The 17360-nt window shown below is 38.8% G+C and overlaps 1 protein-coding gene across 1 annotated transcript in view; it reads right to left on the bottom strand.

Moving 5' to 3' along the window:
- LOC139717154 (dedicator of cytokinesis protein 3-like) overlaps positions 1–17360 on the bottom strand; it is a 115739-nt gene that overhangs the window by 27546 nt on the left and 70833 nt on the right. The window contains exons 33-45 of the mRNA XM_071628654.1: positions 17007–17166; positions 16252–16494; positions 15449–15538; positions 14665–14766; positions 13880–14021; positions 12804–12970; positions 12186–12272; positions 11301–11477; positions 10621–10704; positions 10032–10148; positions 9030–9181; positions 8158–8212; positions 1216–1266 (exon numbers count right to left, since the gene is read on the bottom strand). Coding sequence (XP_071484755.1) covers positions 1216–1266; positions 8158–8212; positions 9030–9181; positions 10032–10148; positions 10621–10704; positions 11301–11477; positions 12186–12272; positions 12804–12970; positions 13880–14021; positions 14665–14766; positions 15449–15538; positions 16252–16494; positions 17007–17166 — 1627 coding nt within the window. The remainder of the gene's footprint in view (positions 1–1215; positions 1267–8157; positions 8213–9029; positions 9182–10031; positions 10149–10620; positions 10705–11300; positions 11478–12185; positions 12273–12803; positions 12971–13879; positions 14022–14664; positions 14767–15448; positions 15539–16251; positions 16495–17006; positions 17167–17360) is intronic.

Raw genomic sequence — 17360 nt, 5'->3', positions numbered from 1 at the left:
TTTATATGACACATATACTTGTACACAGTCTAGTTTCTCCCTATAGAGATACAAAATTGGCTCAAAATCTAATGGTTTTTCCACAAATCTGTGCAAAATTTTATTTCTCAAGAATTCTAATGCACACTAATTTTTTTGACCATGGTAACTGTTGCAAAACTTAATGTTATTACCGTTGATTTATCAAAGATGTGGAAATGATTTGACAATCCCTGAACATGCCCAGGTCAGCCGTGTGAGACATGCACACTGCATTGCATATTTGAAAAGCTCTCGCTAGTCAAGGAATTACTGTTCTGCTTTGGTGTGCAGTGGCTATCTGCCCCAAATCAAGTAAGACAACTATAAAAAAAATACTGCTCTGGAAAAGGATTCAAATTGAGATCGTGATCATGACATTTCACACAAATTTTTGTGCACTACTGCAAAATGTGATAATGGCTAACATACAGTGATTATCACTGCATTATTTCGGGCAGTATAGCACCACCTAACATTCACTGGACATGAACGAAAATGACATACATGTATTTCTACAACTCTTTCATTCTATGTGACTACACATATGTGATAAGTTTTAGAAGTTTTATGACATTTTTGCTGAAGGTATCTCTTCTACAGTGCTTCGGTGATAATCAAAGAAGATTGAATGATATCAAAAAGACTAGATGTTCTACACCACTAACACACCTATCCAATTAAAGGAGATTAAGAAACTCATAATGTAATCAAGTAAGTAGATAATTCAGTTAATAACTGTGTGCAGAGAGTACACATAAGTGTGAGAATAAGGCTTTCTACAAAGTATACAGAAGTGTAAGAAAGTCTTCTTTTCGATACAAGGTGAGATTTGATTTGAGTAATGGCTTGAGAAGAGCTTCATACACCTATCAACCAAGTTATCATCATCATGTGTTATACAATGATCACAGAATGAAGTTACACAAACATCACATAGGATGAAGTTTTGGACTCTTGCATCTTTTAAATATAATGGACATTACTGAAGCATCAAATGAAATGTACATGAGAAGTTTGGTAAGTCATATATTATCCATTTCCACTGGTGTACACGTTTCTGTAAGCTGGACAAATGTCCTCAAAGAGTTAATGCAGCTAGATTACAATGGTGAGCATTAGAAAACAGAAAATTTGCCTCGATATGAAGGCAAAAAGCAGCAGAAAGCTGATGTGAAGGCATTTCATGTATTATACCTGAAAGACGCCAGTTTCCACTGTAAACACGGATTGGGACCTATTCCGAGACTGGAGGGGAGACAAGTCAATGGTTCGTCATTTAAAGATGTACGGCGTTATGATACATGACATCACTTGGTTTCCAATCACAAGATACAAATGACTGGAAATAACTGATACATTAGCATGGCTGGAATGAGAAACTGTACGGAGAAAACTCTGATACATCAGCAGTATTACACCAATCTTAACAAGGAAAGGAAAAATCCTGTCTGTCCTGTGGTGTGAGGTAAATTCCTAGAGAGAAATAAGTGAAATTATTCTCTTTCCATACACCATCAACAAGAATGTAAAACCAATTCAGTCACAGGCCGAAATTAGTTAGGATTTACAGCTACGGCTTCCAGTCACACCAGATATTTTCACCATGTTTTTTTACAGTAGAGACAGGTCACACAGTCTGATCCTAATTTGAGTGTAAGGTGTCAACTTTACGCTACTTGTCCAAGAAAAAAACAAAAAACAGACATGAAATCTTCAGCTGAGCAATGACTATAAAGACTAAGTGGAATGTAACCAATCAGTAACCAGCTGTGCAGTGATCAGTGCCACCAGCTTGTAACTTGTAACCAATCAGATTCTCTGTGTAAAACTTTTACTAAACAATAATCCTGTAGATCCAATCACACTGGCTTCCTCTCAATCATTCACCAGTTTCTGCAACACTTTAAAGGAGGTGTACTCCTGGTGTATCATGCTGACAGATGTACACCAACACTCCTGGTGTATCGTGCTGACAGCTGTACACCAACACTCCTGGTGCATTGTGCTGACAGATCTACACCAAAACTCCTGGTGTATCGTGCAGACAGATCTACACCAAAACTCCTAGTGTATCAAGCTGATGGATGTACACCAACACTCCTTATGTATTGTGCTGAAACACAATTGTACACTAACACTCTTGGTGTATTGCATTGACCACCATTATAATATACAGTATATATTTAATACAGCTTATTTGAATGCATTGAATAAACAGAAAGCAGCTACAAGCAACACTGCACTTGATGTTTGCTAGCCGCATGATCAGTGACGAGCTACTACCTTTTTTTTTTTTTTTGCATTTGTTTTTCAACAGCTAGAATCTTGCTTTTACAACAATGGCTGTAGCTAGGTAGAGTAAGCTTCTGGAAAACATTACTGTAAATATAAAAACTTTCAGTGGGATGGGAGTATTTGTGTACATATTTTAGTATTTCCCAAAATATTTGCTTGTTTTTACATTTTGGGCTGGCTTAGTAGAGTGCAAAATTTGTGAAAAATTCCATACTGTGGAATATTCCACATAAACATGTAGAGACTTAACCCATTCTCTATCACAGAGAGTCCACACTTTGGACTGGATCAACCACATTCCTGTAGACATTTGATCAAAGCAGGGTTTGGAGCTGCCAAGTGAAACCTTTGGAAATAAGGCAGGTACTGCAGCATGTTGAATACATTCAGAAAGCTGTTCATTACACAGGCATGGAAACAGACATATTACTGTACAACTTGTGACAACAAAACAACACCAACATGACACACATTGACATCATACTCTCCATGTGCAGTAGATTAAGGGTGGTTATCCTTCTGTATGGTAACCCTGTATTCACCAGGGTGCAACACTGTTATTAGACAGGTTCCCACAAGACTATTTGCTACATTAACAATGCAATATGACTCCAGCAGTAACTGGCAATGTTGCATGGAGATACCAGTTGACATCGAAGACTATTCATACATCACCGACACTGGGCAGCAAATTAAACTGAATATCAAAGGGTCTTTTTAAATACTACTTCGTGATTGGCTGTAATACAACCATGTGACTAATGCCACAAAAATTCAAATTGTTATATTGTGAGCAGTAATGTCACATCAGGTTATAAAATTCCAGATTTTGACTGACTGGCAACAAGGCTAGAATAAAATGATGTGTATTTATGTAGACCATCTATTACAACAAATTTTGCCTTGTCTATTGTTGCAATATATGACACGACAGTCCCTTTAGAGTTGTTTTCCCCTCAAGACAATATTTTCCCTAGGTGCAATCTCTCTGGGAAAATATAACTCCTGCGGGGAGATCACATCTTATATGGCACCTCTACAAAGGCAATATCTGCATGTTTTGATGCATATGGTTATCTCACTCCTATAAACACAGGTGTAACTCATAACATTATTGCCCCCACTACTACCATATTAATGCCCAGACGCACAAACACGGCAAAGTGTAACCATTACATAGAGGACGATTAGCAGAGGAGAAAACAAAAAACAGTTTTATAAAAAGAGTTTGAAATGCAGTAGGGGAAGTTGCCTGTGGACTTTTGACCTTGTGGAAAGATTATTTCAAACCCTGAGGTTAGAACACATTGCATATTCCCAACAACACAGGTCATTAGAGCTGTTACATTAAGTTGGTTAGTCTAAGAACACTGAGAGCACAACTCGATCCAGGCTTTCCTGTGGTAGCCATTTTGCAGCATCACTACCAAGCCCAAAGCATACCCCATGTTACTTCTGTCCCTCATATACCAGTACACATCACAAACCAAGTATTATGGCATGCTGCTTCCCTAGCTTGCATTTTGTGTGCAAGTCGCAAATTATTGTTCCCTCAGTTTTAGCATTGTGCAGAACAAAAAAGTTTATTTCACAAATATCAATGAAAATATCATTGTTTTGTCTCCCACGGTTGAACATCCAAGCATGGAAGAGTATTTCAAATGGAGAACAATTATTTTTATTAAAACTAATTGAAAATTTATGCTTATTCTTTAAAATGAAGATTTGTCACCCCCAGTAAGATGTGTAATGTGTTACATTACTGCCATCACTACAACTAAATTAAAGGACAAGTCCACCTTCATATACATAAGGATTGAGAGAATGCAACAATATTAGTAGAATACATCAGTGAAAGTTTGAGGAAAATTGGACAATCCGTTCAAAAGTTATGAACATTTTAAGTATCTGTGCAGTCACTGCTGGAAGAGAAGACTACTACAGTGTATGATGTCACATGCGTACAACTATATAAGAAAAATAAAAAGAGAATTTCACAAATCTTTACTTTTTGTATAAAGTGCACATTTCTTCGACTTGCTACTGACGTATGTTAAGGGTAATATTATTCCCCCTGCCTTCTGAAAGAGAGAAGTTGAGTGTTCTTTTGTTATGCGAGAAAAATGGAAATATGTTGAATTTTCTTTATTCTTTCTTTATATCGTTGTACTCATGTGACATCACAAGCTGTAGTCTTTTCATCCAGCCGTGACTGAGCAGAAACTTCAAAAAATTCATAACTTTTTAACGGATTGTCCGATTTTGCTCAAACTCTTACTGATGTGTTCTACTAATATTGCTGCATTCACTCAATCCACATGTCTATGAAGGTGAACTTGTCCTTTAGAATTAATTGAAAATTTAAATGAAGACTTGTTACCCCCAGTAAGATGTGTAATGTGTTACTTCCATCACTACAACCACATTAATGTCTGACTGACAACACAGAGCACAGGTGTACATATTCACAGATATCATCGCAACATTTAGCATTAAAGGAACGAGATGACAAACTTCCTGATAACTGAGGGGAAAAGAAATCAACAACACAGCTAGAAACACAAGATACCCACATTGAAGGATTACTGAATCAAAGACACAATTAGCCTTCATGCATGTATGCTTTTTTAGATGGTTAGCAGGTGGAAAAGATTAATATGTATGTGCTGAAAAGCTGTTCATGCATTCTACAGCCAAATTTGTAAGCTGAACAGGCATCTATGACATAAATCACATAAACTAAACTTTACCGCCCCCAGAAAAAAGGAAAGGAAAAACATAACTATGATAGGTAGAAAGTAACGAGAAAGAAAAATAAAATAACTTGGTAATTATACAATGTACAAGGGCAAAGACAGTATATAGAGCTTTATCAGGGCATACAAGAAACTAGGTAAACTCAAAACATGTGAAGCCAATCTATGCAATTCTAGTTTACGAAAGATCTACCGTTAGTGAAGTCGAACACTGCACAAACACACAAATTACACAAGTTACACAGGTACAACACAGTCACTCTCTTTTCAAACAGAAGACCACGCATAACAACAACAACATAATAATAATAAAAACAAAAACACTCTCTCTTTTACTTTGGAGCCATGGAACCAAAAAAAGAAAAACTTACAGCAATTTTAAAGTAATTTGAATTTATATTTCTTAGCAATTCCACTGAAAGCATTTTCATCAAGTATCTTAGATGATTCCCTTTTCATGATAAGTTTACTGTCTAATATGTTGTAAAACCACGACGAGTAATAAAATGTGAATTGGGAAGCAAAATTCTGGCTTGTGTCCTATAATCTGTTTTGAATCAGGTTTTTTTTTTTTTTGGGGGGGGGGGGGGGGCATTGAGAAAACCAGCCATATGGATTGGGTTTGTCTCTACTAAACATCTGCACAGACACACATACACAAGCAAACACACAAAACTGATTAAGTCAAGTAAACAGAAATGCAGGAGTGATGGGTTTTCTACCGGCAGCAGGCGAATGTATCCCTTCATGTCAACATGCTTTAGGTGGTGGTGCTGAGCTTGGGACGGTGGAGGTGGAGGAGGCATATCAGGAGGGGGAAGCGAGTCCTCATCAGGAGGCGCATCCCGTACCTCATCCACGGAGACCGAGGTGGAGGACAGGGATGTCGTTGCTATGGTGGCCCGTCCCCGCTGCAGAGTGCTGCCCCCCTCCGACCCAGAGCGATTCTACACGAGAAGAGGGGAACGGGCAGGAGGAGGAGGAGGGGGGGGGGGTAGGAAGGGGAGGAGGGGGAGGAGGAGGAGGAGGAGGAGGAGGCAGAGGGGCAGTGGGGAGGTGCAAACATGGAGGCAGCAAATTGGGTGCATAAGAGAAGATCCAAGGGGACAAAGAGCCAAAGAACCCAAAAGGGGGATTCCGGGAAAAGTGAGTTGGGTGTGATAATGAGGGCAATGAACAGAATAAACACATTTTGGAAGCGATTTCCATTGCAAGAAAGCAGAAACAAATATGCGCCATGCAGGGTTGGTTTGGAAATCATTACGCAAAATTGTCAACATGTTTGAATGAGAGCAGGAGGTTTGTGGGAAAAGGGTACGAACAAGAAGGCACGGAGAATAATGAAGAATGACCAAAAAGGATTTGACATTCAAGTTGGATGGAACCAAACATTCAGTCCCATTGTTTGGATGGTGGGGAACCAACAAAAAGGAACAATACATGGGAAATAGACAGAAATAGATAAGAGATGGGTTGATTGACCGATGGGTAGATTGACCGATGGGTAGATTGGAAGAATGATGGAATGGGTGACCAGTAAAAGGTAATATTACAGAACATGAAAGAAAGTGAGAATGTGGAAATGTGGGCAGGGTTGGTGAGAAAACACAAGAAAACGAAGCAAATAATATCTAGGGTGAAGCACCATAGATATTTTGAGACGGTTTCAAAATGAATGCTGTCTGTCACTAGCTGAAGGCTATTGTTTTGTTGCTCTAGTTTTAGAAATTTGCCGAAGTGTTGTTCCATAAAAGGTCTGCTTCCCTAAGGTCTATAGAAAAACAATATTTGAGAACGCAAATACAAAAAGAAATGAAGTAAATACGAAAAGAAAGGAATAATTACATTCCATGATATCTAAAGTACTTACATAACTGTTACATTTTGCAAGGGTATTCTTTATGTTATAGCTTCTCTTGAGCATGCACAATTCAAAACACTTTGAAGGCAACTGTTGGTTTAGTTGAGCTATCAAACAAAGGGCTGTAACACATCCAAATTTGAAAGGAAACACAAAAGTCCTGGCTCAACTGCACAGAAAGCAAAATAAGAAATGATAACATCAAAACAAATACATGTCAACAGGAACTAGGCCAATGGATGCATCAGTTTGACAAAAACAGTTCATGTGCAACTATTCTATCCCTCTTTTTTTTTTTTCGTTCATTCCGCAAGAGTTTTTCATCTTTTCTACATTGAACAACAAATGCAGCAAAATACCTGAAAAAAATACACCAAATAAACAAAAATGAAGTAACACAGCACTTGATTTTTACGAACTAGTGAATCGTCTTCTGATACAGACTAATGTCCTGAACAGATGAGGCTATGGGAATGAGAAATAATCTGAGCTATGAATCATGACTTGACAAAATGAAACATGCTTCTAGCAAACAACTGATAATGACTGCATTTCATAGCTACTATTTGCATTTTTAGGGGGTTTCAGGTAACCATCAGTGATTTTTGTTGTTGCTGTTGACATTGTTGCTTTCTGATATCTGCGATTACCCCTGACTTATCACACTTATGATTTGTCTTGGTTATTCTAGTCTGAACGATTTAACTTCCAAGAGATATCAAATTTAATGGTGATTTCGATTCTTTATTCCTTGTGCAAATTAATGAACTACTTTGGTTGAATGAGACTTTGTTCTTTGCCTTATCCCAACACTGTTCAATCATTGGATAATATTTTACTCACCACATGCATTTGCAAGTTAGCCCATTGAACACAATTTGATTTCTTAACATGGAATTACATCATGTATGCTGTATCAAAATATCTTTCTTGCAGCATCAATTTGCTAGCGTTGCTTGTGGAGAAAAGACAACACATACAGCTCAACTAGACAACAATTGCTTGCAGCAGTATCATGCACGGTTGCTGCACAGCATTTTATTGCAGCATTTCTTCCAGGCAAATTTTAAGCAATATTATGAGGGGAAATAAGGCTTCTCACACAAACTCTGGACGTAAGGCTGTGTAGATAAACGATAAAGTACAACTGTACACCAAGAGGGTCAAGTTCAATATTTCAATTTGGTTAGTCACAGTTCTAAAATCTAGGAATTCATACAATACCGGTATTGGGTCTGCTGCAGGTGCCGGGAGGAAGAAACGGCTCGTTGTTCTGCTCCTGAATATCAGAAAAGGTAAAGAATGGAATGGAATGGAAATCATGGAAACTCTGATTAGAGAGCTAGGAAGGAATGAGGTAAAGAAAAAAAATATGGCAAAGACACTTTCCTTTGTTGACCTGTCATTATCTTGACTAATCGCAAACCATGGCAACCACAAACATTCACTTGTGAGAAACCAAACCTGGCACTGCTTTCCAATGCATGACTAATACAAGACATACATGTATCGTTGCTGGGGCGACAAGACATTGTATCTATAAAATGTCAAATGTTCAGGTGAGCAAAAAATAAAAACATGGCAGCCAAAGCACTATATCAAATGGGACAGCCTTTCATTTGACATGCCGTGGGTGGTCTCATATTTGGGGCAAGACAGCTTAAGATTTGGAAAGGACATCACTGAAATGATTATCTGCCCAATAATCAAGGAAAGTAATTTTCACAAAAATTTGAGATGCAAGGTCTTGTCACCCCAGCGACGATATGTGACTTATGCTATGCACAATATACCGTATACGCCATATATTTCGCAAGTCTAAATTTTCGTGAATCAAGAAATCCCGACGATTTCACAAGTGGTTAAATTCGCGATTGTGGAGTCCTGCACTGAACAGAGAAATGTACATGCGTACGTCACATTCACATCGGGATCAGAGTCAATATTTTTGCATGTCTTTAATTTCACAAATACTACCTGACTCGCGAAATTCGCAAAAATAAAAACCTCATGAAATATTCGGCGTATACAGTAATGTTTCTCTAGCGTGACCAACAGAAGCTACAGAATAATCGTTTGCTGCTCAGAAAACCTACGGAGTCTGATTGAGGCTGCTTTCCGAGGTGATCCTCCTCCAAGTCTTGGTCCCGCTTGGAGTGGTCCCGCCGCCACTGCTGCCGCCGGTTGCTGAAAGAATTGCGGCACTTTGCTTTGGTTGTCGCAACTTGGCAAAAACCTTTGGGATGCCCTGTGATGGAGCAAGGTGACACTTGACCTCAATGAATCACGTCTGATTGCACAAGGACAAGACCTTGTTTTCCTTTGTTTTAAATACCCATAAACTTCATTCCATACCGAAACAACCCTTGCAGACATCAGATCATCGTATGCTTGTTGTGTGGAAATTTTCACAAAATAAGAGACTAAGTGCGAAATAAAAACACACACATTTATTTGCTTGTTACATGTCCTCACTATTTTGTGTTTGGACTCCGGGGAATCAAATAAATGTGAAATTTACCATCTTACTCAGCTGAGCACGCAAAAATACTCCTGTTCTTACAGTAGATGCATTACAAAATAGTTTGTCATGATGACATCTTTTCCCATCTTCGGAGAATGAGCAACACAGACTTGGTTATGTTGAGTGCACTCCTGCTACATTAAATGTTCATATCCCCTGAGAAGTCCCAAGTGAATCAATCAGAACACAAGCACAAAGGTTATGAGGCACACATGCTTCTTAATCAATAATTCAAAAATTCTCAAGTGAACACACATTATCTTTCGTAGCATCAGAAATCTTTGAGCAACTCCTTATGCTAGATGTATTAAAAAAGTGAAATAATAGATACCTTGAATGAAGCATTCTTTGTTCCACAGCAATGACATACACTTTACGTTCTCATACAATCAGAGTATATTCAAATGCCCCATCCCCCTCACATAAAAGAATTTGTGCAAGACTTACTTTGTGGATACAGAAACAACAAGAGCCAGACAGACAAAACAATACAAAAATAGCTTGTAGTTATTTAATGGCCTTTTTCTCTGTCTGACTAAATGCTATTAAAAGATTGAAGGAAGGTATGACTCACCAGCCCCCATTCTTTCATCAGCTCAGCAAGTTTCTTCTCCAGGTTTTGCTGAAATCCTTGCATCTCCTCTGGACACAGTTCCTTGTGGAGTACTACCCCATCATCCAGGAGCAGCAGCTGGAAGGAAGGAACGAAGAATAAATGAATACAAAGATGAATGAATGTATGAATGAATGAATACAGTGTAGATGAATTGATGAATGCATGAATGGATGGATTAATAAATGTATGGACGAATAAATGAATGAATGAATTAATCAATTAATAAATGAATGAATGGATGAATGGATGGATACATGAATGAATAGAAGAATGGAAAAAATTAATGAATAAATAAATGAATGAATGAATGAATGGATGGATGAATAGATGAATAAACAAACAAATAATCATTAGGCTTTGCTCATTTCCAATATAAATCACCAAATACTGTATTATGTAACACTAGATGTTTAAATTTCCCAATTTCAATTATCATTTGGACAGATAATTTTAAAGTTCTTGAGGTAACAACTAGTTCATTCATCTACCATACGGAGCAAAAGTATGATTGTGTTGAAACACGATCAGCTCTGAAAACAAAACATACCTGATCAATCATCAGTTGTTTGAGGGTCCTTGTGGCGTCCTTGTCATTGGGATTATTCTCCTCGTACTCTGGAGTCAAAAACGTCTGGGAAATGTGGTACATTTGAAGAGAAAGACAGAGACAACAACAAGTAGACCAACATGACAGCACATCTTCTTTTCTTTACCAACACAAGGGGGGGGGGGGAGTAAGAAGGGACGGGGAAGGGACGGGAAAGTCAGGTGCTAGGCCATTTGTATCATAGGTGTATAAGTTCATGATTGATTTAAGCTTTTAATGGCTTGGAAAGTATCTGAAATTCTCTTTATTTTTTCTTTATATTGTTCTGTGCATGTGACATCATAAACTGCAATAGTAGTCTTCTCATCCAGCAGTGACTGCGCAGCAACTCTAAAACTTCACAACTTTTGAATGGATCGTCTGATTTTCCTCAAATTTTCACTGATGTGTTCTACTAAAATTGCTGCATTCCCTCAATCCACATGTACAATGTGTATATTATCCCATCACGGACGAGTCCTGAGTGTGCTTGGGCAGATGTCTGTGGGAAATGTGTGTTGTAGCAAAATCAGCTCCATACTCAAAGGGTTAAGGTGAACGTGTCCTTTAAGCTAAGAGCCTCGGACATATAAAGGGTTAAATGAGATAAAGAGAGGATGGGATTAAGGGATAATCCTCACCTCCTGGTAGACCTTTGCTCCTCCCATGACGGCAGCCTCTATCATACCCTGCAGCACCATGCTCAGCTGGTTGATGTTGGAGTTACGCTTCATCCGCTGACCCTCGATCAATGTCTTCACCTCTGAATTCTTGCTCTTCATCGTGTTGATGGCATTGGTGATTGGATTGATCTCAATCTAGACCGTAGCACACAGAGATGAAGATGAGAGTCTACATGACCACACAGGTCTCATGTGTCATTTTCAATATTTGACATAATGGTCAAATCAAGCTTATCTCAACAACAACAACAACAACAGCAGCAACAACAACAGCAGCAGCAGCAGCAGCAACAACAACAACAGCAACAGCAACAACAGCAACAACAGCAACAACAACAACAACAACCAAAAAATCCCTCAGTACATGAGACAAGCCTGCTGAAAAACAGAAGTAAATCTTTGATAAATGCCATCTCAGTGAAACATTCAATACAACCGTCTCATAATTGATCATTGGACATGGCCTGTGGGACTGAAGAAGATTTACCAGCGGAAATCATGTGTTTTCTTGATTCCTCAATTCACAAATGTGATGCACAAGAACAGCTAGTTTTCCTTGCAAAGAAGGGGGAAGGGCTGGCAGAGATAAATACATGTATCATCCCAGGAACAAACATTTTCATGGTTGTTTGAATTACACAATATTAGCGAGATACAGCAAACAATTGTTTTAAACAAATAAAAAGTGAAACAAAGGGAGGAAAAGTGAATAAAAATGTTGGTATGTATCGATTCCATTTTAACACAAAAACTTACAAGATGCTAGTGTGATGATTAATCTCAATAGATCTGGCTCAGATTTCTGACTGGTCAAGATATCTCTTGACTGATTAGTCCACTTACCACCTCAGATTTGATGATCTCAGACCAGCTGAGAAGACCGGGCAGCGATGCGGCTGTGGTCACCATCGTTTTCTCAATCCAAAGTGTCTGAAGGTGACAACACCACCAGAGGTAGGACGTTAGAATGAAAACTTTGGGAACTTTGATAATGAAAATACATTTCCACCTATTTAACAACATTGACACTGGATTTCAGGTGGACTACATGTGCATATTTGTAAAAAGCATTACAAACAGAAATTCAGGCAAATTGAAAATGTGCAGCTTGATTTACAAAAGAAAATATCTATTATTCTTAAATGATGCATCCCCAATAATCTTCTTACTTCATCTTGCATGATTGTATCTTTTTCTTCCCAACATTGAATGCACAAAATGATTATGCCATGATCCTGGTAAGCATCCTCATCAGCAGTATCATCATCACTGTTCATATCCTTACCACAGTCATTGTCTTCAGTTTAACTTGGTAGTAGCAGTTGTGATATATCCTGATTTCAAATATCCTTGCTCATTCCTATCACTCTATCTATCCCATGCATCAGCCTTATCTAAATCCATGTCAGCGGCAACGTTCATCTGGGATTGAGAATGCCACAGAGGCAAGCGGGAGCTCACCTTGAATTCTTTGCTCTTGTCCCGCTCCCCGCGGTGGAAGGGTCTGTCGAAGCTGAAGACGTTGATGTCGTAGTACTCTGCGTAGAAGCGGATGTTTGCAGGCAAGCTCTGCGTCTCCAGGTGGATTCTCTTGGGAGGAACTGGGGTGACACTCCTGACCTCGATGTCTGATACGAGGGGGGTCATCATTAAGGAACATGAAAATACAAGTGTACATAATCATTAATTACTCTCCAAAATGATTAAGTAGCTACAAAAGATCTTAAAATGTCTCTTGATGTATAAAAGTAGCGTGATTATTGTCAATGGGCAATGGTTAAAAAACAAGGCAATTAATAATCATGACACCACTATTACCTTAGAAATGTTATCTTTATGTAATAGGCATATCATTGCTCTTAAACGGGCATTATACCCCCCCCCCCCCCCATATAGGTAGCATGCTAGCATATGAGCAACCAAGGAGCAGCCAAATCAAGGAGTGTGACTCGCATAAATGTTCAAAAGTTCAAGAACGCATTGTAAAAATGTTTCTCTGGCGAGTAGAGCACTTGCCCGGAGTTGAAGGTCCTGTTTACCTTTGGGAGCAGTGATTTCAAAAATGTTCAAGATATCACATCGAATGCATATGTGTAGGTCTGTTGTATCACAAAACTAACATATCCTAAATCCTAACAAATAAAATGTTTGCAATAAATCCTAAAATATAAGGAGATATCAGTATATTTCTCATTAAACCGTAACTGTAGACAGTTTAGTCTGGAAACATTTTGATTACTATTGTTCACATTTTGTGTATTTAATAATACTTAACATCGATGATTATACATGTTCAAATTTTACAGTGGTTGTTTCTATCCCTAACTCACATTTTAGAACTACTATTCTAAGGCACTAATGCTGGGTTTTTGTTTCTTCTGCAAATGGTAAATTATGCCCTTAAGGTCCACCATTATCTAGTGGGTAACATGTGCAGCTTCTTGTAATCACGGAGAGTATTGTATAGTTCGCTTTCTACAGGCAGTGAGAAAATCTCTTTGCATGGTAGAAATATGACAAGCTGACAAGAAGGATACACTGGTCATGGGCCGCTAGGTCATCCTCCGTGGGTGGCTGCTTCCCTGCCCAGGCTTTGGCTCTCGGGAAGTCTGCCTGGAATCGCTCAATCACCACTTGGGTTTGATCGAAGGGACGGCCACGGTACACATACTCCCGGTGCTAGAAATATCATTCAAAGTACAAAAATCATTGGACTCAATCATTTGAAGAATGGAACATATGATAAAAATTGTTCGTACGCTTCACATTAAATCTCTTAGTAAGAAATGAATAGATGAATACAAATAGTACCACTCATTTTGTTTTTGTTTGCTTCTTATGGGGGAAAGGGTGCTATAGAGATTGATGTTTGCATGGACATGAACAAAAAATGAACAGACTTGTTTTATTAGTTCAAGTAAGTGTGATTTACCTCACACATTTCACAAGTATGATCTCTCACGAATTTGGACTTGTGTGACAATTTCGGGAGTGGTCGATTCTCGATCGAGAACCAAATTGACATAATGATACAATTATTTTGCCACTTTTTGGGAGAAGAAAAATAGTCATTTCCCACATAAACAACATTATACAATGCATTTGTGCAACTGGAGGCAATATTTTCAAGAGTTGTTGACTTGGCAGACATTGGCCAACTCACAAAAAAAAAAAAAAATCACAAAAAAAAAATCAAACAATCAAACAAATAACACTGGGGAATATACCACTTACACAGTATGATCAATATTCACTCACTTTGATTTCACAATGTCGCCAGCACTTATCATATGTTTCTGATTTTTTAAACAATGCTTCATACCTTCCTCAAGATTGGGAAGTTGCCAAAGAAACTGATGCGGAAGAACGTAGGCTGCTGTCTTAGCTGGGTTCTAACATTCTCAAAGAACTGGGCTTGAGTAACCTGTGGATAGACAAAAATGTGTCACATGTATATTATCCATCACCAATGGAACTGGGGGACCTGTACAGAGTCTATGGGGACACTTTACACTCTTGTAGGAAGTGAGAGAAAATATTCAAGAAACTATGCATAAAGTCCCAAGGCCCTGCAAAAGTTTGTGTTTTCATGAAGTGTGGCTTAGATAAAGAGGGAAAGGTCAATCCTCTCACCGGAATATGTGATTGTGTGTATACTTATTGCACATGCAGGTTATCATGAGTACATTATGAGTGCCATTCCATGCAGATATTCTATTTCAATACAGGTACCTTGTTTTATCACAACATCCTATCCTATAGAGAAAACCTTTCCACAAAGACATAAATTTCTTTAAGACATGATCCTCTATGATGACTTCCCGTTTTCTCCATATGTCCCTTTCTAAACAGATACCTCAACTTTTGGCAAGCCAGGACTTCTATGTGTATGCAAATATTGCTTTTCAAATGTTATCAGGTACCATGTTTTTGTAGGTTCTTGTAACTCTTACAATTTACCAATACCACTTTCTATATATATAGCTCTTACTGTTAAATACATGAAACTGTATCAAAGACAAGATAGACTGATAAACAGTTGTGCTGCTATAGCACTAGTATGCGCTCCACAATTCTTTACAGGATGGTTGCTATGGGAGACTCACCAGCTGGACAGAGAGATTCTTGTAATCAAAGAGTTTGGTCTCATACTGTACCGCCAGCTCTTTGCATAGCGGTATGCCATATTCCCAGACCTGGGCGGAGAGAATAAAAAGAGGTTATAGAAGGATCATTGGGTCATGACGGAATGGGACAGAAACTTATTAATGCAGGAGATCCTGTTTCATCAAGCCTAAACTTACAGCATTAATTATACACTTTGAAAAATATGATGATTTTAGGTTATGGATTGTCACAAGGCCAGGTCTAGCAAAAAGGACACAACTGAAAACAAACAAACAATCAAACAGCTCATTGCAAAAGAAGAAAGAGTGCAGATGTCACTTTGCAGATACATGGTGATGCAATAAATTTTTACACTCCAAAGATTGGTAAAAAGAAAATTCTAATTCCTCTCCCTAAGGTGAAGTGTGAATTCACAGCAATACAGATGATTATATACGTTCAAGACATTTTCCAAGTTGAAAGAAAGATATCATTCAGAGGGGTGATGGTTCAGGTGAGAGTTTCTTTGCTTTGTCTCCCTCTACAAATTAAATTTGTTAAGATCGCAAATGCTGATCTGTAAATATTAACAAACATGTCGGAAAAAAGGAACCAATGGGACTCGAACCTGTCATCTACTGCTTTCCGGGCAGTGACACTACCACCAGGCTGTCCCTGGTTGCTGGCAGTGACACGATGAACATGGAGCAAATACCCAAGCTCCGAAATTCCGACATTGTTATGTTAAAGATATGGATTAAGAGAGTATGGCCAGAGTGACCAGGTGGTCAAGAGTTCTCACCTGACCCTTCTGGACCAGGTCGATGATGTCACAATAGAGCTTCTCCTTCCTCTCCCGCTCCGTCTGGGCGGGATGCTTGTGGTCCTTGAACAGCGGGAAGTCTGTCCACTCAAATGTATTGGCAAGCATCATAAGGGTGTGTGCTGCCTCGATGAAGTCCCCAGCATTGTAGTGTAGGTCATGGAGGAGGTAGATGTACTTGACGTATATCTCCTTCCGTCTCTCGTCATCCTTGTAAAAGTTCTTTTCACACGGGGTAAGATGGACAATGGTATGTAGTTACTTCTTGGTGAAAAATGTAATGTTGCAAATGGAGCTAGGAGGAAAGGGTTTTATTGGAAAGAAGTACTCAGGGCAAATGATTGACAAATTGCCCTATACCAATGTAAATAAGCACTGAATAGGTTTTAGTAGTAGCCATGACAACAGAAATCACAGGCATACACTGTACATACTAAAGTAGGTTTCCAACCTAGGGCCTCCTGATCAACAGACAGGTATTTTATCTGCTAGGCCACCAAGCTTCCACCTGACAGCCAGTGCTGGTTCTAATCCTTCTAGCATGCAGAGGGTAATGCATGATTACTAAAATTGATGAAATTCTTCCATCAAGTTGTTTCTATTGTGACTGATTGACAAATTGTTCTACATCGGCGTAAATAAGCACTGGATTGATCAGTTTTTTTGGTAGCAGCCATGAAAAACAGAAATCATGGACATAGATTTGAATACTTATCAGCTGTTAGCAGACTCACCATGAGTTGATAGATGCAGCTGAGTCTGAGGTAGCGGTTCTCAAAGGATTTGTCGGACACGTTGCGGTAGTCGATGAGCCTGGTGAGAAGTCTCTTGACCTTCTCCACAAAGAGCTCCCCCTTCTCCTTCCATGGCTGGCTGCTGATCCTCTGCAGCAGTCTGAGGGGATGGACAGAAGGTTGGGATGGACAGAAGGTTGGGATGGGCAGAAGGTTGGGATGGGCAGAGAAATGGAAAGAAGAAGAGAGTGTGAAAAGGGAAGCATTAGTGAGTTAAAGGACAAGGTCACCTTCATAGACATGTGGGCTGAGTGAATGCAGCAATATTATTAGAACACACTAGTGAAAGTTTGG

The sequence above is a fragment of the Diadema antillarum genome, unplaced genomic scaffold (assembly GCF_040938485.1).
Source record: "Diadema antillarum isolate AM-2024a unplaced genomic scaffold, OU_Dant_1.0 scf00000072, whole genome shotgun sequence".
NCBI classification, from domain to species: Eukaryota; Metazoa; Echinodermata; class Echinoidea; order Diadematoida; family Diadematidae; genus Diadema; species Diadema antillarum.
Note: the sequence above shows the minus strand (reverse complement) of the source record. Positions and strands in the feature narration are given on the sequence as shown.